Genomic DNA, 26,598 nt, shown 5'->3' on the forward strand with positions numbered 1-26,598 from the left:
CAACAGATTGTGAAATGCCAACACTGTGACCGAGTTGGCAATATGAAAGATCATTGTTTTGATCTTCACCCATGTAATCATTGTCATAAAACTAGTCATTCTTCAAACAAATGCTTCAGAAACAAACCTCCTACAAGAACAAAGATTCATCTTGGATGGATCGCTTCTTGGCAATGGGCATCAACAGCGAAGAAGATATTCCAATCACATGTCAGAACTTGTTCTAGAGTATTGAACAGTCTTGCAGTTGAGTTTTCTCACCTTGTATCTAACATGGGGGGAAATGATGGTTATCTACAAGCTTCAAAGCCACATCAAGCGAGCCTGAACCATAACCTGCCACACCAGTTTCAGAGTTGTAGCCAGAGACAAAGATGCCCCTAAGCATGCTTTCATTTGGTAACCGGGAACTGCACTAAGTGTTCCAATGTTGGTGGTCATCCTTAAACCACCGCCCTTTATACCAACATTTTAGAGAGCACATTCAGCCTAGTGCTGCCATGCATTTTTGCACATTTTGTATTACAGCTCTCTTCTTAGACTCATACATAACCCTTCGAATTAAAGGGGGGAATGTTGGACACTTAATCCTCAATGGGTTAGTGTGGAAGTCGAATAGACAAAAGGAACTCCAAGAAACCTTGGGATATGAAACCCAACGGTCAAACCATGTACTATAAATGTATATGATTTGTTAATAAAATTGTACTCATGTTTTATCTTTCTTATTTGTCTTTCTCATGTGTGTGTTTAACAATATATATAATAAAAGCAGTCAAGCAAGGGTTCTCTAAACCATGGACTCAAAGCCTCATTATCCCTATTTTTAAAAGTGGGGATACAAATAACCCCTCTAATTATCGAACAATTATGATCAATGCCCTCCTAGCCAAGTTATATGGTATTATTTTGGAAAGGAAGTTGAGCATATGGCTTGAAAGTGAAGGTAAGTGGGCTAAAGGCCAAGCGGGTTTAGAAAGCAACACTCAACAACAGACCACCTCGTTAACACATAGGATCATTGTGAAGGAATGCCACAATGATAAGTCCAATCTCTTTTGTTGCTTTGTGGACTTTAGAAATACTTTTGATATGGTTCCTAGAAACAACCTTTAGAACATATTAGTAGAGCTAAAGGTTCCTTTTGAGTTAAGAGTTGCCGCTATAAGGTTATATGAGAATGTAATTGCCAAGTTAAAGAGCAACGAGAGGTGGTCGAAGGATATCAAGTGTAATATCGCAGTTAAAAAAGTTGCCCCCTCTCCCCTACCCTATTTGGCATTTACATTGACAAGCTAGAAGGTTGTTTAGAGGAAGCAGGATGCGCTGGCACGATCTTAACTGGGATAGTCATCATCCTTCTTCTCTATGCATATTGTTCTTCTCGCAAGGTTCCCATCTGATCTTGATAAGCAACTCATACTTCTTAAAGACTTCTACTCTACCATGGGTATGATTGTTAACACTGACAAAACGAAAGTTATGATTATCAAATCCAAAAAAGAAACTTATGCTAATTTTATGTATGACAATAGTAACTTGGAGGAAGTGTCTTTCTATAAGTACCTAGGAATTGATATTCATCACAAGCTCAACTGGAACTATAGCATTGAGAAAATGATTAATGGGGGATGGAAAGCTTATTTTGGTCTTGAAAATAATTGTAAAATGTAAAACCATGTAATGTGGGATAGAAAAAAGTTCCTCTTTGAAACTTTATTCACTCCGCTTATCTTATATGGATGTGAGGTTTGGGGTTGTAACATCTTTAGAGAATCCTGGAGAAAGAATGAGCAAATCCAAAAGCGTTTTATAACGTATAACCTGAAAATTAAAAGCAACACAATATCAGATTCTCCTTATAGAATTGGGTCTTTCCCCTATCGGGAGCCTAGTCATATTTCCTCTATCGAGAATCGTACAAGCACAAACTCAATAACATAGGAGACCATAGACTTCCTAAATTAGTTTTAAATTCCAGCCAAAACCACCTAAGGCTTAAACGAGGTTGGTATAAATACACCAGGGCCTAGTTAAACCATTGGGAGATCACAAACTCAATAACATAGGAGACCATAGACTTCCTAAGTTAGTTTTAAATTCCAGCCAAAACCACCTAAGGCTTAAACGAGCACCAGGGCCTAGTTAAACCATTGGGAGATCGACGAGAATGTTGCATTGCAAAACATTAATAACATTAAAAATATTGTTACTTCTAAGTTCAAAAAAAAAATGTTGTATGAGAAAGATTTAGCAACTAAAAGAAAATTAAGATATTATAAGGAGGTCATCAACCCCACCCTAGATCAAAAGCCTCGATCAAAAGTATCTCTCTGTTTTAACTAACTCAAAAAAGAAAATTAATATAGCCAAGATTAGAACGAACTCTCATGAGCTCCATAGTGAAACGGGTCGTTGGGAAATTCCTAAAACACCATGGACGGAAAGGTTATGCCATCTTTGTGAGAATACGAACATCGAGGATGAAAATCACTTCCTCTTAGAGTGCCCCGCGTACAACCACATTAGATCTCAGTTTCAAAATCTTTATTGCAATACTGACCTTCCTAGCCTTTTACGTTGTCAAAATTACAGTGAGCTCAAGAGGCTTCTTTCCAAGCTTTTTGAGCATAAGAAAAAATCTTAAATCAAACTAAATAATTTGTGCTTCTTTCCAAGCTTTTTGAGCATAAGAAAAAATCTTAAATCAAACTAAATAATTTGTTTCTTAGGTCTGATAAACCAAAGTTTGGTCTCAGTAGACGTTAACCATCATCATCATCATTATCACATATGTATATAAATATATAATTTTGAAAAACCATGATACTAATCCTAGTTTACTAAATGTCTAATCTTACTTTATATAAAATTATTTTGATTTAATCATTTTATTAAAACTATATATATAAAATTTGAAAAACCATGATCTATATCTATATCTATATCTATATCTATATCTATATCTATATCTATATCTATATCTATATCTATATCTATAAGTTGAAAAACCATGATACTGATCCTACTTTATATAAAATTATTTTGATTTAATCATTTTATTAAAACAAAAAATATATATAATATAAATTATATCTCAATTAAATTTATAATTTTGAAAAGCCATGATAGTGATTTTACTTTATATAAAATTATTTTGATTTAATCATTTTATTAAAATGAAGAAAAATATATAATATAAAGTATATCTCAATTAAATTTATAATTTTGGAAACCATGATATTTTCAACTTTTATTCATTTAAAAAGCTAGAGATAACCAAAGATATCCAGGTTCATTTTGGATAAAATATTAGGTTCCATGTTCATTTTGCACAAATTTTTTAAACGTGTATAACCAACAAAAAAACATTTTACTTCGCATAGAAATGCAAGATGTGAACTGTTCATTTTGCACAGTTTTTTTAAATGTGTATAACCAACAAAAAAAGCACTTTGCATAGAAATGCAAGATGTGAACTGTGGAAGCTTTATGTTGCAAAACATAATAACAAACAATAAAGCTTTATGTTGCAAAACATAATAACAAACAAAAAGCATTTTATCTGTGGAAGCTTTATGTTGCAAAACATAATAACAAACAAAAAGCATTTTATCTGTGGAAGCTTTATGTTGCAAAACATAATAACAAACAAAAAGCATTTTAACTGTGGAAGCTTTATGTTGCAAAACATAATAACCATCAAAAAAACATTTTAACTTCGTATAAAAATGCAAGATGTGAACTGTGGCTTTCCATTGGACCTGAAACAATCTTAGAACGGTTTAGGCAATATCAATTGTGAACTGTAGCTTTCCATTTGTATGAAACAATCTAGGAGTGGTTTAGGCTAAAATTTCAATCAATTCAGAATCATTTACGTAAAATCAATACTTCAAATTGTTATAACCCTTCTTGGCACCATGCTTTAGACTGTTAACCTGAATAACGTTGAAAAGTTCTCAAGAATTAAGACTAGTTTTCTTAAACTATCGGGCCAATACGTGCAACGTCAGTTCTTTATAAACACTGCGCATAACTATTTGTTAGAGAGGTAGTTACAGGAAAATAACTATTTGTTACAGGAAAATATCCATTTGTAAGCCAAAAAGATTGGTAACATTTTCATACCATACAAAATAAGGAGCATTTGTCAAAGAACACCATAACCATCAGGTGATGGTGACTATTGGCAAATTTCTTATGATTTGTTAAATTATATATATAACATTCAGTCAACTATCTGTACGTAAATTTCGTGCACATTTTCTGGCAATTTCCCCAAAAACAGACAAGTTCCAAACTTCGCTACAAACTTTCCAGGCAAAAACGAAGCTTCTTATTAATTTAATATCAGCCTGCCCGTTTCTGACATGCAGGATCCAAAAGAGAGAAGTATCGCTTGAAGCCCTCAGCATGCAATCATGTTTCTACATTCCTAAGGTAGAGCACAGATGGGAATCTCGTTTCTTTGATCGAATTAATTATCACACCTTTCAAAAGGAAGCTATATTACAGTGACAAAAATATTAAATCCTTCACGAGTGACACAAACTTGGAGATTTAAATGTAAAGCACGAAGTTCTGACTAGAAAAAAAAATTGCTATCAATAAATGGACGACATCCTAACACCAAAAGGTTAGTCTCCAAATATCATTAAAGATATTTTCGGATCCATGTGGCAAAGATACTAGCCTTTCCATCATCTAATTTCATCTGGAACTGAAACATATTTTCCAAGTTCAGGCTTAAAACATATATGTATATTGTACACCTAAAATGCTGAGATATGCATCTCCAATCTCTAGCCAACTCATTAGAACTTAAGGTACCGTGGACAAACTCTAGAATAGGCATAGCTTTCATGTTGAGTTGTTTTTAAAGAGCAGTCCTTGCAGCAGCTCGTGCAGCTTCCTGCTTCACTTCCGTTGATTTTCCCGATCTGAAATACCCATAAACTTGCTGCCGAACAAAACAAATAAAATGTATAAACAAATACATCTGGCCGCAGCATTTCATAAACAATTCAAGGTATTTGTTGAAAGAAAGCAAACAGACCACAAAGGCATTACCCTAAGCATCAAACTTGATCTGATCTGTAAAATGAACAATGAACTAAAATTCAAACATTCCATAATAGGGGACAATAACAATACAGAGCTCGTTACAGGTGCATATGCCCATCACGGAATTCACACAAAGACAAAATGTTGGGCCAAAACAATTGTAATAGCCAACAAAAAGGTTATATCCTCAGGAAACCAAATTGATAGGTTTTACAAAGGACTTTTACACACATATATTACATTACCACTTATTACACAGCTCTCCATAGATCTAAAACTAAATAATATAATAAAAAAGAGCAATATTAAACTCACCTGAAGAACCCAAATACTTAATAGCGTCTCTAAACAAAACAAGCCGAAACCAACCAGGTAAAAAATCTGAAAATGGGAAAATACAAAGATTGCATTAGAAAGCTTATTGAAAGTACACCAGTATATTTAACAAACAAACAATCAGAGAAAATAAAGGATAAATTCTTACCCCAACCAAAGTATTTCCAGAAAAGGCATTGACAGCTGGCAAGATGCCCCTGTTACATTAAACTCAAAAATCTTAGAATGAATGCCTTGATTACCTCCAGAACATACGAAAATCATCATAAGAACTAAAAATGTTCAACTCTTTGGCAGTGTGATTATCAGATCAAAAGAACTCAAAATTTTGATTTTCTAGCTAACATTAGTAACTTTTCCATTTCCAACTCAAAAAATTGTTTAGTGGGTGCAAATTAATAAATCTCCTATGGAAGATCCAATGCTCCCATTAATCTCCAATGGATGATCCAACACTTACATTCAAACTTCAAAAAATGAATGATACCTTAGCCACAAAAATGGGTAACCTTATAAGAGATTTTTTGTTTCTCCTATCTTGGCCAGCCAGTCAGCTAGCCAACAGCCCTACACATTACTCATTGATGGTGATATGCCACATTTCTCCACCACATGCACCAGTCATGAACCTCACCATCCGGTATTTCTCTTGAATGAAGGTGGGCTACCAATCAAGAGGTACTTTAACCATTTTACAATCGAATGCTTTTACTTAATGTATTGGACATTTTGATAAGGATAAAGAGGTGATTGGATGATTGACAGATCTTATTATTGTATCCTTCTTTACTTCATTTCATCCTAGTTTTAGCTTTAACATTTTGTTGCAGGGTAATGTGAACAGTCATTTTAGTCTTAGTTTGGGCATTTTGTTATTGTTGCAGGGTAATCCAAATAAGTCATCCTGTTCACATTCCACAAAATTTGAAACACAAAAGAATACCCTTCACATTCAACTTTCACCAGTGAGAAATGATGTAACCATTCAAGAAATAAATTACACATCATGAATATGAAGAGAAATACAATGGGAGGCCAAGCCCATAAAATGAAATTAATCAAAAAAGGTAAATCTTACAAAAATGTTTTTCCCAAAACTGTGATCATTGCACACCATTGATGCAACCTTTCGAGACATAAGCCAGAATTTTATGTGCACAAATATGATGGATTCCTTTCCAAAATGCCACACTCAGTACGTATGACACATTCTACATTCATAGATTTGATATCAGTTTCATATATGTTTGTGGAAGAATATCTTATTTGATGAGCTATAAGACACTTTATTAGGTCAATAAATGTTGTGCTATTCTTTATCTTCAAATTTCTCTGAGGATACAGTGCAGCAATCTGTGCTCCTCTAAACATTATCACAGTTTTTCAAAAGATGTTGAAATTTCCTCCAGGATAGTCATTTTTTCTCAGATAATCTGCTAAGAAGAATCAAACTCAATATGGAGGGGGGGATCTTGGCTGTAAATGTGTAGGATTCACGGGATGAAAATCTCCTTCACACTCCATCATTGTCATTATCTTAGCCATCTATTTCTCTCCCATGTGCGAGCCAACATACAGCAAAGAAGAAAATACCTATTAGTTACTCTCTATACATCACATGATGGTCTTAGAGCCACTAAAAGCCATTATCTCCAGAATCCTCCAATATGATGTGCAGGCACTCATTTCAAATGTGGATACTAAACTAGAAAGTGAAATGAACTTCATAGAAATGATGACTACAAATTTATTTGAATTGTCTCCAATTACTCATGGGTTCAAACACTCCCATTAGCAGTTTAAATAAAATGCAATTGCACTTACGCCAATGACTTCCCATTGAAGAAAATTGGAGGGGCAACAGCAGCGAATATGCAGAAGCCAATATGAAACTGCCATAGACAAAGACATCATGAACTCAATAGCTAGTCTAGAAAATGATGCCATTCAACATGACATGATATCAAAATTAAACCCACCACGAGAAAAATAATTTAGAAAGGGATTACATAATGGAGTCGAAAATTACCAGGTAACATAGGAAAAACCAGCTAAACCTCAAAGCACTTTCATTACTGAAAATCTCAAGCAACAATATGTGTGAACATTTCTCATAATTTAGGGCATTTATTTCACATAGACATGACTCTCATGCCATAGTCCTACATATGCCAAAAATAATTTTTCATAGAATGGTATATGATATATTGAAATGCATACCTCATGGCACGGTATAGAGGTTTGTACCACAAAACATAGGACCCAGGGCAACCCGCAATAGCATAGATTATAGCAAGTAACCAGATATTGACCCCTGCAGTGGAAAGTTTGATAAATTTTGAACCACATAGAAAACCATTCATTGGGCTCACTCTAGACAACCAACACAATTGAGCATAACTATTGAAATCAACAAAATCAATCAAGCAAATTTAAGGAAAAAGCAGTAGCAATGATAACACTTACCATATCCCTTAATCCATGCAACAGTCACTGCTATGGCATTCCACACAAGGCACAACACCATGCCTGCAAGGTGCCAAACACCAAATTTAATAAAGGATATGATGACAACTTAAATTTGAATCTAATTTATCCAGATTTTCTAGCAAACTTCAGTCTTGAAGAGGCACATTTGAAGGTACGAACTACAATATTGGATTAGCCAAATGGTAAAAATACATGATAAGAACAACATGCATAGAAGCAATGGTTGTGTCCATCAAATTTTATAATGGCCGAATCTGACAACCCTAATCCAGTGTACATTAATGGATTAACTGATGTCATTTTCACAGTGAATAATCCTGGAATTTGCACAAATACAACTTGGAAAACTCAAAAAATGTGGAATTGACGGACACGAGTAAGAGATTTCCAGTGTCCACTAGAAATCAGAGTTCACTAATGACCAACCAAGTGGTCCCAACAGGTCAAATTGAGTTGACTGGGTGTAGAAAGTCCAAGAATGCAGAATTGTCTAACTGCTTTGGGTCACCGTGGATAATCAACTTTGACCCAATCAACCACTTTAAGGAGATCAGTTATGCACTTGAGTGTATACATAGATGGTTTATGGATCAATCTTTTTAACAACGGATGAAACCTTGAGAATATTGCTCTTGTACTATGAAATGTCATAACAGTGTCTCTAAACGCCAGCACCACTGCTTGGATCTATAATTTCTACTTCTAATTTATCCGGATTTTCTAGCAAACTTCAGTCTTGAAGAGGCACATTTGAAGGTATGAACTACAATATTGGATTAGCCAAATGGTAAAAATACATGATAAGAACAACATGCATAGAAGCAATGGTTGTGTCCATCAAATTTGGCTGAACCTGACAACCCTAATCCAGTGTACATTAATGGATTAACTGATGTCATTTTCACAGTGAATAATCCTGGAATTTGCGCAAATACAACTTGGAAATGTCAAAAATGTGGAATTGACGGACCTGAGTAAGAGATTTCCACTAGAAATCAGAGTTCACTAATGACCAACCAAGTGGTCCCAACAGGTCAAATTGAGTTGACTGGGTGCAGAAAGTTCAAGAACGCAGAATTGTCTAACTGCTTTAGGTCACCGTGGGTAATCAAATTTGACCCAATCAACCAGTTTAAGGAGATCAGTTATGCACTTGAGTGCATACATAGATGGTTTATCGATCAATCTTTTTAACAACAGTTGAAATCTTGAGAATAATGCTCTTGTACTATGCAATGTCATAACAGTGTCTCTAAACACCACCACCACTGCTTGGATCTATCATTTCTTCTTGTACAATACCCCTGTGAGTTCTAACTTATGATGAAAGCAGTAGAATTTTAAATACTAGCTTGATCCTTGTTATTGCAAGGCATATTGGAGGCTATCGCATCAGTGGTAAATTGTGGATGCTATAGACACTCTTAAAATGTCAACTATTAGCCAAATGGTAAAAATATATAATAAGAAGTTAAGAACAACATACATATGAGCAATGGTTGCGTCCATCAAATTTTATAACCGTCGAGCCTGACAACCGTCGAGCCTGACAACCCTAATCCAGTGTACATTAATGGATTAACTGATGTCATTTTCACAGTGAATAATCCTGGAATTTGCGCAAATACAACTTAAAAAAGTCAAAAATGTGGAATTGACGGACCTTGAGAAGAATGCTCTTGTACTATGAAATGTCATAACAGTGTCTCTAAACACCACCACCACTGCTTGGATCTATCATTTCTACTTGTACAATACCCCTGTGAATTCTAACTTATGATGAAAGCAGTAGAATTTGAAATACTAGCTTGGTCCTTGTTGTTGCAAGGCATATTGGAGGCTATCACATAAGTGGTAAAATGTAGATGCTATAGCCACTCTTAAAATATCCAATATCTAGAAAGGATAGACTTGCTTGGACTTGCAAGCTAGAATGAAGGTTTTGTAGAGGACATACAGGTTCAAATAAGGGGTCTGCAGCACTCTTCAAACACAGCTATGGCATGTGCGCACAAGACATTGAGATTTGGTTGAAGAGAAAAGCACTGGGGCAGTCCACAAACATTGTTGTCCTCATCCTAAAGATGAACATGAGAAGTTCATGGTTAAGGGGAAGAAGGGCGAAGTCATAGGTGTTATTATGACCATAGTCACCGCATTCACTGAATGTTAAACATAAAATTGAAATATAACCATAGTTTTAAAACCTAGAACCATTAGAGGTAAACTATGCGAGCTTTGCTCATCTATATTACATAAAAATGGGAGAGTGCAATACATATCAGCAACAAAATACATAATCAATGAGGCTCTAAATGGCATCTAGAGTCCAAAAACCATGCTACAATCTACTAGGCCATTAGCCTACAACAAACCATCAATCAAGATGATCACTGATCAAACTTATCACCACTACTAGAAATGGGACCAGCACAGGAGCTACATAAACATCATCTGGTTCAAAGTGTTCAGGTTCCTTGGATTCCTCAACCTTATAATATGGTAGAAATTGAAAAAGCAAATGCCTAACCAATGATTTCAGTTTGAGTGAAGGGTTCATCTCCTAATCCTTGTAATATGGTATAAAAAGCTAACATGCCTAACCAATTATTTTTGGTTTGAGTGAAGGGTACATTTATGGTAAGGTCATGGCAGAGTGTTAATTTTAGATAACAATTGTATGTTCTATGCTTTAGAGAAATTTACTTCAATTTTTCTTATAAGCCCAGTATCAAATTCCAGATTAGCAATCACATTAACATTGACAGTAAATGTAGATAGAACATAAACAATAAGCCAAGACAAGAGGATACAATATTTGTCGGATGCCAGGGAAAAACCCTTTGATCAAATCTTCTTATTATTCTTCAAAAGTTCAGCAGAGAGAGCGAGTACAATATGCAAAATTTACTTGCCCAATCACTGTAAAACAGTCCAGTCAAACTGCAGTCAACAGGATGCCCTAACCAGAAAGTCAACGCTGGTCAAACCAGCAGAAAAAGTCCTCCAAATGAGCTCAGTCAAACCCAGTCAACTCCGCCTCCAAAGACCATCCAAATCAGCCCAACCAGTCCTGAAATTCTCGGTCAAACTTGGTCAACGAGAGTCAACAGCCCTGCAGTCAATGCTGGTCAAACAACTGCAAATTCCTCGATTTCTGTGCCAGGACATGTGGCCTAAGGAAATCAGATTTCCTGCCTGAAAAATGCAGTCAAAAGAGTGAGTTTGACCCTTGGTCAATGCTGGTCAACGTCCATATAATTTGCCCAAAACAGATTCTGAAATTTTTGGCCTGCAATTTCAGTCAACCCAAGTCAACGCCTAGAGAAGAAGATGCTCCTGTTTGTTGTACAAACCAATGAGAAGAAGAAAGAAAGATGTGTGTTGAGGTGTGTCCAAATGAGGAAAATGCCTCTTTTATTTATACACAACATTGAGGGTGAAGAGACACTTGTGGTGGGCTTCATGAGCCTACATTAGACTTCTGGCCGACCTTGACAATTTGTCCATAGAAGAAATAAATTTATAATCCCATTTCTACTTGTCAAAATGAGATGATCTTTAGGTCAATCTTGCACCTCTTGGAAAAGGAATCCAATAAAAATATCATCTCCATCATATGAGCTGTCCATGGCGGAGTTTGGCCCTAGTTGCCAATTTTAACACATAGCAGTACAAGAATCAATAACACCAACATTAGATGAGTTAAACAATCAATACCACCAATATCAAGGTACATAAAAGGCTTCATGCCCTAATTAAATGTCGATGCCATGCCCTCATACATCATAGAATTTAATGAAAATGTTGCAATCCTACCATACATCATAGAATTTAATGAAAATGTTGCAATCCTACCCATCCTGAAATCTGGTAAATATATTGAAATTTTGAGAGAGATGTGAAAGTCTACTTTCTCCATATGAGATTAGAAACACTCTCAACATCCTTTATGTTTCCTTTCTATCTTTTACTTTAAGAATATAACATTACCATTGATTGCCAACATTGCTAGGGTTGAGTTAGGTATTTTGTTTATAGCTAAGGAGAGGGAAGTTGGTTTTATAGCTAAGGGGGATTGTTTTGGGAGGGAAACAACTCCTAGCTTCCTCAGAAACCACAATCATGGGTTCTAGACTCCCTCCATGCATGTGACATATGACTGACTGGTTAGGGTCAAAATCGACAAGTTAGGGCTAGTTTGTACCAACTAGGTACCAAATCGATTGGTTTGATACCTAACCGAAACAAGCTCACCCTCTGATCCGTTCAATTAGCTAGTTCAATATCGTGCTAGTCCAACTGGATGGTTTCACCAATTCTGGTATTAGCTAGTTCAATATCGCGCTAGTCCAACTAGATGGTTTCACCAATTCTGCTTCACTAGTTCAATATCGCACTAGTCCAACTGGATGGTTTCACCAATTCTGCTTAGCTAGTTCAATATTGCGCTAGTCCAACTAGATGGTTTCACCAATTCTAGTATTAGCTAGTTCAATATCGTGCTAGTCCAAATGGATGGTTTCACCAATTCTAGTATGGACCAGGTCAATTTTTAAAACTATGCATTCAACACATTTAATCAACCATTGCACAAATTCAATGATTTAAGCCAATTAAGTTCACCTATCATCTAAGCCATCGTTTGGTAATTAATTTTTACAACATCCAAGTCCTCTATATTGTCGATTGTGTAGAATATTATCAAAATGGCTACTACTGCTAGTATACCCTTAAACACTAGTGCATACTCATAAAATATCTGAAAAATATTGGTCACGAATAATTTTAGCGATTAGCAATGACAATAATAATTTTAATTTATATCATAGTTTTCAAGTTGTTAAATGACTTCAAAAGCAGTGATAGGTTGGCAGTATTAATTTATATTATATTTGTAAGCAATAAAATAACATGAATATATTATATTAAATATGTGAATTATATGATTTAATAATAATTTTATGAAATATATTTAAAATTTTGGCGTATATATATCTATATCCATAGTCAAATTTAACGGCAAATTTTATCGAAGATTTTCAATATGGCGATCTTTTCACTAGTTTCAATCCCACTTCTTCACCCCTGTGAGCATCACCCGATGCAAAGAGTGCTAAGTGAACTATTCAAAAATCATGAGAAATTAGTCAGTTACGACTACCTCTCATGGAAATGGTCATACGTTAATGACTTACTTAACGCAATTGAATCCCAAAATGATATCTAATATAATGCACTGCGTAAACCCCCTAATACTTAAATTCAAAAAGAGTGAAGGGATCTCTTCTTGAATGGTTCATGAGGCACAATACTTGCTAAGGTTTTGCAAATGGGGTAGCAAGCTAAGTGGGCTTGATTGTGGGGAAAACTCCATAGTTAAGCGCGCTTGAGCCAGAGGCGATCTAGGATGGGTGACCTCCCGGGAAGTCCTAGTTACCGGGTGCAAGCCCCGGAAGTGATGATTGACGCTATGTGATTCATTTCACTAGTTTCAATCCCACTTCTTCACCCCTGTGAGCATCACCCGATGCAATGAGTGCTAAGTGAACTATTCAAAAATCATGAGAAATTAGTCAGTTACGACTACCTCTCATGGAATGGTCATACGTTAATGACTTACTTGACGCAGTTGAATCCCAAAATGATATCTAATGGCGATCTTTTATTGAATTTCATTGTTGTCGAATTCGAATACAAACACAAACCATGTGACTTAGATGACGACTCTCATTTCAAGGGAAATTCAGTTCCATACCAATTGAATTGACCACCACAATGAATTTGTAGTGTACCTAGGGGGTAATATGAGGTGGCTATGGCTGCAAAATCCAGCAAGGCTAGTGCAAAGCCTCACTAAGTGGATCAAGACCTTAGGGAAACAAGAGATAGGCTTGCTGCAAAATCTAGCAAGGCTAGTGCAAAGCCTCACTAAGTGGATCAAGACCTTAGGGAAACAAGAGATAGGTTGCCACTATCACCTTAGTAGCCTTTCTCAAGCTATTTAGTGGTATTCAACATGTTGCCACAAAATCTAGTAGGTCTTGGAGAGGGAAACCCTACAAGGTGGAATCTAGACCAAGAAGCAATAATGGAGTAGTGGCCCACTGTCACCACAACCCAAACCCCCTACTCTTTGCAGATTTTCATCGATGGGAGCCCCAGTAGGAAAGAGATCACTTATAATAAGTATTATAGGGTTATGTGTGAAATGATCTCATTGGGAACTCTTCAACAAAGACACAATTTATGCTCAACGCTTCACAAAGAAGAAATTCGCTTTCTATAAAGAGGCCTAGAATTAAGGGCACAAGACCTAGGGTTTGATAAATTTGACGTGTTGGATATACAATATTCATCGAGATAGTAATTCAATTAATCTTCAACAAATTAGGGCACAATTTACCATGACCATACACTAGACATAGAAAAATAGATATTCAACAATAAAGTGCACTTACAAGACAACATGCAAGAATTCCTTCCATTATGCCAAAGAATAGCTCCAAGAAAAGTATCCAAGATCAACGCCAAATGTCAAGATGCATCAAATAGATCCCAAACATCCACAAAAGAACAAATTTGATTCCTCTAGAACAGGTTTACCCAAGTCCGAAGGAAAGAGTGTCATCATGGTGGTAGTTGATAGACTTACCAAGTATGCACACTTTTGCGCATTATCTCATCCCTTTAAAGCCAATATAGTTGCTACTACATTTATGGAAACAATTCAAAAGCTATATGAAAACCCAAAGATTATTGTAAGCGACAGGGATCCCATTTTCACTGGAAATTTTTGGACAAAATTATTTTCTTGTTTGGGTACTCAGTTAGCTCATAGCTCATCTTATCATCTTCAATTTGATGGGCAAACTGAGATAGTGAACAAATGTTTGAAAGGATATCTTCGTTGCTTTGTATTTGATAAACAGACACAATGGGTCAAATGGTTGGTTGAATGGTGGTATAACACTTCCTTCCATACTACAGCAAAAATGACCCCATTTATGGCACTTTATGGATATCATCCACCGTCCATCACATCATATTTAAGAGAAAATTCTAAGGTTCAAGCAGTGGAAGATCACATTGAGCATCAACAACAAGTTCTCCAACTCTTAAAGGATAACCTCACTTTGGCGCAAAATAGAATGAAACAACAGGCAGATCAACATCGCAACAAAAGAAATTTTGATGTAGGTGACTGGGTATTTCTACGGTTACAACCATACAAACAAATGTCCCTCAAGCAAGCTAAGAAGGATAATAAATTATCACCAAAGTATTATGGTCTGTACAAGGTGTTGCAAAAGATTGGTACTATGGCATACAAATTGGAGCTTCCTCTAGCTTCCCAAGTGCACCTAGTTTTCCATGTTTCATGCTTAAAGTAAGTTATAGGTGACAAGCTCCCAGTTCAAACAATATTTCTAGAACTTGACGAGGAAAGGAAAATCATATTGGAACCTGAAGCAATCACAGAAACAAGAACTCGACAACTACAAAATCGACCAATTTCAACATATCTCATCAAGTGGAAGAACTTACCCACTGAAAATTCCACATGGGAGGATAAGAATTTTATACAGAAGCATCCAGAACTACTCAAGCGTTGAGGACAACACTTTATGAAGGAGAGGGGCATGTTAGGTCCCTATAATACTAGTGTATTCCCTTATTATTATTGTCATTGTAGCCCCTTATTGTTATTGTTGTGCCCATGTTGTCTCCATATTGTTATTATTGTGCCCCCTAGAAGCCCACTATTGCTATTGTTGTGCCTTTACATTATTATTGTTATGTTGGCTCTTATTATATTGTGACCCCTTACACTCCTATATATAGGAAGGAGGTCTTTTCATTTGTATCATCCAGGGATTGTTCATTTGTGTAATGTAAAGGAGGTTGCCCACTCGAAAAGGCTGATTTTGAAGTCGTTGAAGATTCCACATGGGAGGATAAGAATTTTATACAGAAGCATCCCGAACTACTCAAGCGTTGAGGACAACACTTTTATGAAGGAGAGGGACATGTTAGGTCCCTATAATACTAGTGTATTCCTTTATTATTATTGTCATTGTAGCCCCTTATTGTTATTGTTGTGCCCATGTTGTCCCCATATTGTTATTATTGTGCCCCCTAGAAGCCCACTATTGTTATTGTTGTGCCTTTACATTATTATTGTTATGTCGGCTCTTATTATATTGTGACCCCTTACACTCCTATATATAGAAAGGAGGTCTTTTCATTTGTATCATCCAAGAATTGTTCATTTGTTTAATGTAAAGGAGGTTGCCCCCTCGAAGAGGTTGATTTTGAAGTCGTTGACCTATCTTTTCTTCTATTTTGTGAGCTGGTTACAAAACACTGAAACCCTCAATGAGGCTGAAATTCCAAAAGTGATGATGATTCGCTACAAATGAGACTCTCCTCCACTTATATGAGGAGGCAGAAATGTTATTTAGCCTATGAGCCCCTAAATAATCATAAAATAATGTGCAAAACATGTCTAGGTCACAAGCAAACCTAGTAGCCTTTGTGAAAATAAGATGTTATTTAACCAATGAGCCCCTAAATAATCATAAAATAATGTGCAGAACATGTCTAGGTCACAACCAGACCTAGTAGCCCTTGTGAAATTAGATTTATCTCCATAAATGCAAGTCAAAATGATGATGTCATGCTAGCATAGGCTTTCTTAGGGAAAGTGTTGAGCTCCTCAAGTGTCATGACAAGTGTAGAGCGACTCTAAAATCATAACCAAGGGTTTGGCCCCTAGATCTCTCTAAAATCATCATGTTGACCCCCAAATGTGGGTTTAGGGCACAAAATTGGGTTTCATGGGTCTCCAAGTGGTGAATAAGCTTGACTATTCTCCAACATTATGGGAATTGAAGATGGTGCTAGCCCTTCCATGTCTCAACGCATGAGACAAACCTCATATGGGCCCAAATCAACTACCAAACCATGTGATTACTACTAAACTGGTTGGGTGCAAGGTGGTTCAGGTGCATCATTCAATGAATAAAAAAAAATGCAGGAATGTTGTGCTTGCTAAGGGCTATGAATGATGCTCTACAACTGTCTGGAGTACCATGGCTCTCAACACATCACCTGTGGATGTTAATGTGTCCCTCTGGAGGACATGCATTCCAGTTAAGTTGCCCAGACCTATAGATGGAACCACCTGCCAATTACACACAATATCCATTGGTGCAACTTTCAACATTGGGTACATTAATCATTATTCCATCTAAGTGAACCAAGCTTGAAAGAAATGGACAAAATAACACTTCACATGAGGCTTCTCCTCCAAAATTGGGGTCTTAGTCACGTAATAGTGTTACCTCCCTAGCTTGCAGTGGTTAATAGAATATCATATTAGTTGTTCCTGTTGAAGAATGTAACTAGGTTCAGTCTTCATATTTATATTTGATTCAAAGAATGAAAAAGATTTTTTTATTATTATTACAATAACTTATTAAGGCATGGGTTTCATTCTTGGGTCATCATTTTATAGGTCAAAGTCCCCATTGAGGACTTCTAGGTTTTATACTGAGTCATTAGAGTCATTGTCCATTTAATGGGACCCTTCTTGGGCTTTTGAATCATGTAAAAAGAATTATTATTTAGTCAAAAATGTAATTTTTCACCTCCACACCAAGTCGGCCTACAAGAGGACAATTCGACCCACAGAAGAGGCTATATATACAAGAGAAAATCGATCTATTTGGACATCAACTAAACATGTTCGATACACATCAAGGAAGTGCATAAAAAGTGCACAGTTCTGTTAGCGCTTGAAATTTCACCTCAGGCTGAGAAAGGTAAACCTCAAGGCAACATCAAACCATTTAGCCTCGTAGCTAGCCCTACGGGGCAGGAGAAGGCTCTCTCCGGTCTATCTCGGTAAAATCTTCAATGGAAGAGATGACCAATATGGAAACACTGATTTTAGGCTAGTAAACTGATCAAAAAGGTTGATTTGGGATTTTTAGGGTTTTTGGTGGCAAATTGAAGAGAGGGCAATTTTGGGTGCGGGGATTGGACACAGTTTCTGCAGGGGGTTCCTTGGGGCGAGGTAGGAAACTGTATTGATGCCTTTGATTGAGGTGGATGGTCAGGAATGACAGGTGAGAGGCCAAGGAGAGCAAACAATAACTTTGAATTCCCCTTAGACAGTAGAAAACATTGAAATTAAACAAATTTAAAAGTAGAGCATGGCAAGCATGAATTCTTACTTTAACACTTCATTTGTTTAATGTGCAGAAGTAAAAGAAAGGAAATGATTCACATAACACACTTACAAGAACATTGAGAAACACACCATCAACACATGAGTCCACAAGAATCCCAAAAAGGACTGCAAAACCCTGGTCTTCCTTAGCCAAAAATTGCAGAGATACAGTGAAATAATACAATGATAGCTTCTCCCTCAAGAGTCCAACCATGAAAATGAGCAAGAAAGTACATAATATAGATGATCTAACATCTTTCCCTTCCTCCATGGGTCGAGCTCACTATCATAGGAGCTGTTTCAACCACTTCTAAACTAAGCACTACAAACTAGGCAGTCAAAACAACTTGCCTCTATAAGCTAGGAAACCAATTCATTCATTTAATATTTACCCTTTTCATGAATGAATCTTCTAGAAATGTTACATAAGAGTAAAAGTGTCTAAAAAGTACAATAATTACATCAAAGAGGATCACATTTCATCCCAAAAAGTCAAACTGGGTCAAACTGTGCTTTTCCGAGCTGTACAGTGCATTTCTGGACAAAACTGCCTGACAGGTCGCGCGCCCCTGCCTGACGGGTCACGCGCCTTTGGAGCCATCTTTGGGGCACTTGCAGGTGGCCAAATTGAGCAAAAGTAGGCTTGTTGGAAAGGTCTATGAGTCTACTTTCCAACCCAACTAGAATTTCTGAATTTGGAGTTCATTTGCCGTGTCAAAAATCAAATCTCCCAAGACTGCTTTCTGCAATTCAAAAAAGTGGCAGAAAGTCAATTTTTACTAGTTTTTTGACTTTGTGGAGGCCCAAAACTTCACCAAATCTCAAGTCCATCCATGAGCATATGTAACTTTGCATGACAAATCTGGAAATGCTGAGTTTTGGTCAAAAGGAGTTGCCCTGCTATAGGGTCGCGCGGGGGTGAGACCCGTTAATGGGAAAAACCTGCAAATTGCCAAAAAATGCCAAAATTCAACCAAAATTATCAAAATTTCTTGGGATTTGTGCTGTGGCTAGGCTATTTAGTGCCTTGATCCTTGAGTGAAGCCTCAGCCAAGATACGGAGGGGATTGGGCCTCTTTCTCCGTTTCAGTGCCTCGGTCAACCGCCTTTGAAACATTTTCATCTTTGCCTTGCACACATGCATTCTTGCCCAGTAATGGTTCTTCATGTTCCTCAGCAATCTCTTCTCTTGGTTGGCCTTAGCCAACAGCCTCTCCAAGTGTGCATTGACCCGGATGAGCATGGACTCTCTCTCAGCAGGCAATAGGTCACCGGGCCTCCTTCTGTTCAAGATTCGGTCTCCTCGAATCCTCCATAGCTCATCAAGGACTTTCTCATCCTCCAACTGTTTGTTGCGCTGCTCCAGGTATGAGATTTTCCATTATGCTCCCTCTAACCTCCTCTGCAAGGCATCATTTTCAGCTCTGAGATGCTGAATGATCTCCTTTGCCTCTTGGCTAGGAGAACTGGCCTCAAGATCCACAAGCTCAATATCTGGAACTCCTGATGGCCCCTAATGAATCATGGGTTGCTTGCCCCTTCCTGGTACCTGTACTGGTGAAGAAAGCGAGGCCCCTTCCACCTGATGTGGAGATAACACTCGCTGAGCTGATGATGAAGCCGAGACCCCTTCCACCTGCTGTGGAGATAGTACTCGCCTGGCTGCTACAAATAAGGCCCTTGGGCCTTTCTGATAGGTAACCAGAGGTGAAGAGCTGACATGTCTAGTGACAGGGATGTCATGCTGCTGGGATGGTCCTCCCTCCTCGTGAACAACCTCAGGATGTGGCGAGGGTGGTGCTGTGAAAAACTCACGAGAGATGAACTCCTCCCATGAGATGCCCTGCTGAGTCAACTGATGCAATACTACAAGCTGAATCAAACCATAATGGTACAGGCTCCTATACTGCTGTGCCGGGCTCTTCCTCTGTAACATGGGCACCATCCTCTGAATGTTCTGATAGAAGAAAACAGGGATGTTCATCATCCTCACTCGGGTGAAGTGCATCAAGAGGCGAATATGATATGAATATACCTGTGAAAACCTGCCCTCACAGGTAAAATAGTGCATGATGAGCCTCATCATGGGAGCATACTCGCTCCTGAGAAACCTGAATGGAAACACACCTGCCAAATGTCTCATGAATGGTGGTCAGACAAAAGGCTCAAAGTGAACATTATCCAGCACCTTGCGCTTGTTCCACACCTCCCCAACATTAGGTATCCCTGTGGCATGTGAGATCACCTCGGGTGTCAATGTAAAGTTTACCCTTGCAAGGTTGACATGTCCATCATGCAAGTGTAAGACAAATAGGCGAGCCAACTCTCTGTGGTGCTGAATTCGTGAGATCTGTTAGCACTTGAGATTTCACCCTAGGCTGAGGAAGGTAAACCTTCAAGGCCACATCAAACCATTTCACCTCGTAGCTAGCCCTACGGGGTATGAGAAGGCTCTCTCCGGTCTATCTCAGCAAATTTTCAATGAGGTAAAATGACCAATCAAAGTTAACACTCATATTAGGCTAGTAAACGGATAAGGAGGGTTGATTTAAAGTTTTTGGTGTTTTTGGTGGCAATTGGAGGGAGTGCAATTCAGGGTGCGGGGATTGAGCTCAGTTTTTGCAGGTGGGTCTTTGGGGCAAGGTAGGAGTTTGTGCTGATGCCTTTAGCTGAGATGGATGATCAAAGAAGAAAAAAGAGAAGCTAAAGAGGGCAAACAATGACTTTGAATCCTCTCTAGACAGTGGAAAACATAAACATTAAACAAATTTGAAAGCTGAGCATGGCAAGCATGAATTCAAACTTTATCACTTCATTTGTTTAATAAGATGCAGTAAAGAAAGAGATGGAACACATAAACACACTTACAATTACAATAAGAGAACACACCATCAACACAAGAGTCCACAAGAATCCCAATGATGTCTGCAAAACCCTGGTCTTCCCTTTACTCAAATTGCAGAGATACAAGTAAAATATACAATAGGAGCTTCTCCCTCAAGAGTCCAACCATGAAAATGAGCAAGAGAAGGCATAATATAGATGATCTAACTCCTTTCCCCACCTCTAGGGGTCGAGCTCAAGTTCCTAGGCGCTGTTTTCCTTGACATGCAGCGCACATGTGCCTGACGAGTAGCGCACATTGAGAAGCCTGTTTGAGGGCCTTCCCGGTGTCCAAATCAGGTGCAAACTAGCTCATTGGAAAGGTCTGCGAGTCTTCTTTCCAACCCCACCGGAATTTTTGAATTTGGAGTTCATTTGACCCCTCAAAACTCAATTCTCCCAAGACAGCTTTCTGCAACTCAAAATAGGGGCAGAAAGTCAAAATTTGCGTGTGTTTTGACCTTTTGGAGGCCCAAATCTCCATAAAAACTGAAGTCCATCCATAGGTAGGTGTAACTTTGCATGAAAATTCCAAAAATGTTGAGTTTTTCCCGTTCTGAGTTGCCCCCATGTAGTGTAGCGCACGGGGCGCTACCCGTTAAAAGGCCAAAACCTGTCAATTTCCCAAAAATGCCAAAAATGCCTCAAAATTTTCAAAATTTCTTGTGCTAGCTGCTAGGAAGAGGCTAATGAGTATCATGGTGAGTGAGAGAAGCCTCGGCCAAGATACGGAGTGGGTTGGCCTTCTTCTTCTTCCCAAGAACTTCAGTCAACTTTCTTTGGAATATTTTCATCTTCGCCTTGCAAACATGCATCCTTGCCCAATAATGATTTTTCATGTTTCTCAGCAGCTTCTTCTCTTGGTTGGCCTTAGCCAACAGCCTCTCCAAGTGTGCATTGACCCGGATGAGCATGGATTCTCTCTCAGCAGGCAATAGATCACCGGGTCTTCTTTGGTTCAGGACTCGGTCAGTACGAATCCTCCATAACTCATCAAGTACTTTCTCCTCCTCTAACTGTTTGTTCCGCTGCTCCAGGTAGGTGATGGTCCATTGGGCACCCTCAAGTCTCCTCTGTAAAACGTCATTTTCAGCCCTAAGATGCTGAATGATCTCCTTCGCCTCTTGGCTAGGAGAACTGGCCTCGAGATCAATCACTGGATCCTCATGAATCATGGGCTCTTTGCCCCTCTGCAGTTCCTGTGCTGATGAAGAAAGCGAGGCCCCTTCCACCTGATGTGGAGATAACACTCGCTGATCTGAAGATGAAGGCGAGACCCCTTCCACCTGCTGTGGAGAAAGTACTCGCCGAGCTGCTGCAAACAAGGCCCTTGGGCCTTTCTGATAGGTGACCCGAGGTGAGGAAGCTACATGTCTCGGAACAGTGATCTCTGGCTGGTGAGATGGACCTCCCTCCTCATAAATGACCTCTGGCTCAGGCTGTGGCTGTGGTGGCGCTGTGAAGAATTCATGAGAGATTAACTCTTCCCATGGAATGCCCTGCTGGCTCAGCTGATGGGAAACAATGAGCTGGATGAGACCAAAGTGATATAAACTCGTAAACTGTTGGGCTGGGGTCTTTCTCTGTAATATAGGCACCATCCTCTGAATATTCTGGAAGAAGAAAACTGGGATGTTCATCATCCTCACTCGGGTGAAGTGCATCAACAGACGGATGTGATAAGAGTACACCAGTGAAAACCTGCCCTCACATGTAAAGTAACGCATGATGAGTCTCAAGATCGGAGCATACTCCCTCCGGAGAAATCTGAAAGGAAAAACCCCCGACAAGTGTCTCATGAAGGTTGGCATGACATATGGCTCAAAATGAACATAATCCAACACTTTGCGCTTGGGCCACACCTCACCCACATTTGGTATCCCAGTAGCCTCTGAAATCACTTCCGGAGACAACACAAAGTTCACACCTGCCAGAGTGACCTGCCCATCATGAAGGTGCAAAACAAATAATCGGGCCAACTCCCTGTGGTGCTGGATCTGAGCAAGCCTCTCGCAAAACTGAAAACATGACATATACCGAAAGCAACTCACTGCCAAAGGACAGGCCTGCAATTCTGCCAATGAGGTGGGTTCCTCTCTCTTAGGACGACCACCTTTGCCCCCCCTACGAGGCCTCCGCTGTACCTCAACCTCTGTAGAAGAAGACTGGTCATCACCTTGCTCATAGGTCTCGGTGGTTGACATGGTGCTTTTGAGCAAAGTGGAGAAAATAGACAAAGTAAACCGCTGCCCTTGCCTGCAAAAATGCTGAGTTGTATGCTGTTTTCAAGGGGAAAAAATCATGAAGGAAATGTTAGGGGAGGGGATTTTTTTTTAACAAGGAAAGGGAAACATATGAAAACAAGGAATTTTCAAGGGGCAATTCACAACCTGTCAAACATATAATCTCATCTTAATCAGCGGGAAATCATTTGCAAAGAAATGTTTTTATTAGGGTAACATGGATAATAATAACCAAGGGAAATGACATGTATGCTCAACAGGGGAATGGGACAGCATAGATAACTCGCTCATTTGATTTCTGTCTTTCAATGTACATCATAAGGCACACTCTGTTTTTTCAAAGGGGTTCATGTACATTTGAGGCTAGGGGAAAAGGGCTTCATTGACATTTTGTCAAAAGGGAAAAGGGGTTTTATTGACAAGGATATTAGGGGATAAAAGGGAAAACATGGTTTTTGCTTTTTAGGACCACAGCAACATTAGTTTTGATCAAATATACATAGCAATATTTCCTTTGCTTTTGTTTATATACACAGCCACATTTTCTTTATTTTTTGTTTTGGCATTTTATCATCATATTGCTTTCTTTTCTTTTTTACATAATCATTTTGTTTTTCTTTCATAGCATTTTGTTCTTTTTGCTGTGTGTGTTTTTACATCACAATGGAGGGTATTTAGGGTTTTGGGAATGTGTTTAGGGAGGGGTAGGGTTTGATACTTGGAAGGAGGAAAATTTCATATTCTTTGCAAATAAGATAAGATAGAGACATATGATGACAATTGTGAAATCAATGGGGAAACATGGAGGGAGCATAAATGGGAAATTTAAAACCTTGAAAAGAAAACACCAAACCCTAGCATTATGCCTACATTGACAAGCAATCACCAAAATCTATTTTCTTTGCATTCTTAGTGATAAAACATATAAATGAAAGCTCATCATTCACCATTCATCAATTCATCAAGTGTATAGACCCTACCTCGGTCGATTTTGCAACTTAGAGGGCGATTAGACAAAATTTGGGGCGGTTTTGGTGTTAACAGCTTGACGAGTAGCGCAGGGCACTCAACGGGTAGCGCACAGCCTGACACGTAGCGCCCGTTACAAATTACCACTGCTGGGAGGCGCCTGACGGGTAGCGCACAGCCCAACACGTAGCGCACAACCTCTGACGGGTAGCGCACCTGAAATTGGTTCAATTTCTCTGCACTTTGCCTCCTTTCGCCTCTTCGCCCTCTCACTTCTTCTTGCAAGCTCTTTGGATGCACAATGAGGGTATTGAGAGGGAATTTGACTCTTTATAAGCTCAATTTAAAAAAAAAATTACTTACCAAACCCACTTTCTAATGTTTTGCCTTGACACTTTCTTTTAACACTGTTTTGAGTTTTCTTTTGTTCTGAATTTGATCTTTTGGGTGTTTTAGCTCCGTTCTTTTTGCAGGTAGACCATCTGATGGATTCTAGGGAGGAGACCAGGGTTATTGCCGGCATTTTGAAGAATTTTTGAAATTTCCTTATTGCTTTACAAAATTGACATGACCTTGGCTTTAAAAACAGGGTTTTTAAATCCAAGGTATAAAAAAGTTGTACATGATGAAAAATATCAATGAAACATATTTACATACCTCCTTCTGGCTTGCTGGGGACTCATGGACCTCTGACTTATGATCTTGCAATGACATTTGACTGAAACCCTAGACCTAAGGCTTTGGACTTCAAGACAAAACAAAACAAGTGTGACACAAGTTCATTAACGGATATGACCTGATCCAGCAAAGCCAAGAAGGGAACAAGGACCAGCTCCTCCATCAGTTTTATGGCATGCCTAATGGAATGCAAAACTGACATTGATGAGACACCTACTTATGCATATGCAAAGAGATTTTTTGATCACTGATGGAGGGCATCATGACCGACACTAACATTGGCTCCAATGGGGATGGTGGCTCCTTGGAGGTGCCAAGAACCTTAGACCTCTGGGAGAGCAGACCAGTGCCTTATTTATTGGGCAATGGAGTCAACTTGTACACACGTGACCAAACTTGAAATGACTATATTGGACTTGACTATGAGCTTAAATTTCAAAGGACTTCGACACAAACAAACTAACTTTTGCAGAAGATAAACAATCTGAAAACTTCACACCAACTAATCACCATCCTTAGAATTATAGCCTTCACCGCGGGCCCCAAACTAAGGATGAGAGATCAGTTTCACACTTGCTGCAGAAAGAAAATGACATGGTATTTACAATGAGGATGACTGGAGCAGAAATTTCTCAAGTATGATACATTTTCAGAAGCCGGCCATTCACCAACCCACCGGGACATTCATCACCATTCATCTCTTTGAGAAGGAAAGCATTGGGACCACGATATGCAGCAATTTTATAAGGACCTTTCCACAAATTATCGAATTTACCGTGCTTCCCTTTGTCCTCATTGCGGGCATCCCATCTCAAAACGACATCTTCCAGCTGAAAATTTTCCAACTTTGCCTTCTTGTCATAGATTTTCTTGATGCGCTCTTGCAGCCTCAAAGAATTTTGGAGAGCCTCGTCCCTTGTTTGCTGCAAGTGAATCATTTGATTGATTCGTCTTTGTATTGGATCCGGATCTTCACCCACCTCTTGAAGCAATCTCGCAACCGGTACACTAAGTGATGTTGGAAAAACGACATCAATTCCATAAACGATTTCAAATGGCGACATGCCAATTGACTTCTTTTGACTTACCCGATCAGCCCACAGTGCATTTATCAATTTCCTATGCCAACTTTTCTTGTTAATCTCTAGCATCTTCTTGATAATGTTCACTAGTGACTTATTTGACGATTCGGCCAGCCCATTACCTTGCGGGTGATAAGCCGTGGAGTGCCCCAAGCTGATGTTATACTTATAGCAAAAATCAACCATCTTCTTGGACTTAAATGCCGCTGCATTATCTGTGATCAATTTGAGTGGACAGCCAAAACGTGACAAGATATTATTCTCAAGAAAAGAAATGATTACCGAATCCGTGGCCTGCCGAGTGGGAATTGCCTCTATCCACTTTGTGAAGTAATCAGTGGCAGTTAAGATCCATCAATGCTGCCCGGATGATGCTGGGTGGATTTCGCCAATAAAGTCTAAGCTCCACTACTGAAATGGTGCGCTGATTTCCACCGGCTTGAGAGGCAATGGCTGCAACCTTTGCTTCCCTTGGAATATTTGGCATTCATGGCAGCTTTTCACCGCTTTGTACACATCAGAAAATAGAGAAGGCCAATAGAAACCAGCCCGCAAGATCTTATTGGCTGTAGTTTTCCAAAACAAATGACCTCCACAGTCGCCTTTATGGAAA

The 26,598-nt window shown here is 38.6% G+C and overlaps 1 protein-coding gene across 2 annotated transcripts in view; it reads right to left on the bottom strand.

The window, feature by feature from the left end:
- Positions 1 to 4,444: 4,444 nt before the first annotated feature.
- Positions 4,445 to 26,598, bottom strand: part of LOC149267593 (secretory carrier-associated membrane protein 1-like) — a 152,382-nt gene continuing 130,228 nt past the window's right edge. The window contains exons 7-13 of one of the 2 annotated variants that reach the window (XM_089433627.1): positions 7,870 to 7,932; positions 7,624 to 7,717; positions 7,433 to 7,478; positions 7,228 to 7,295; positions 5,552 to 5,600; positions 5,383 to 5,448; positions 4,445 to 4,963 (exon numbers count right to left, since the gene is read on the bottom strand). In XM_089433627.1, coding sequence (XP_089289753.1) covers positions 4,880 to 4,963; positions 5,383 to 5,448; positions 5,552 to 5,600; positions 7,228 to 7,295; positions 7,433 to 7,478; positions 7,624 to 7,717; positions 7,870 to 7,932 — 470 coding nt within the window. In that variant the 3' untranslated portion in view covers positions 4,445 to 4,879. The remainder of the gene's footprint in view (positions 4,964 to 5,382; positions 5,449 to 5,551; positions 5,601 to 7,227; positions 7,296 to 7,432; positions 7,479 to 7,623; positions 7,718 to 7,869; positions 7,933 to 26,598) is intronic. The other variant, XM_089433635.1, reaches the window with a different exon arrangement.

Source organism: Pinus tabuliformis, chromosome 6 (assembly GCF_031772625.1).
Source record: "Pinus tabuliformis cultivar Carrire ecotype Pingquan chromosome 6, CPIR1, whole genome shotgun sequence".
Classification (NCBI taxonomy): domain Eukaryota; kingdom Viridiplantae; phylum Streptophyta; class Pinopsida; order Pinales; family Pinaceae; genus Pinus; species Pinus tabuliformis.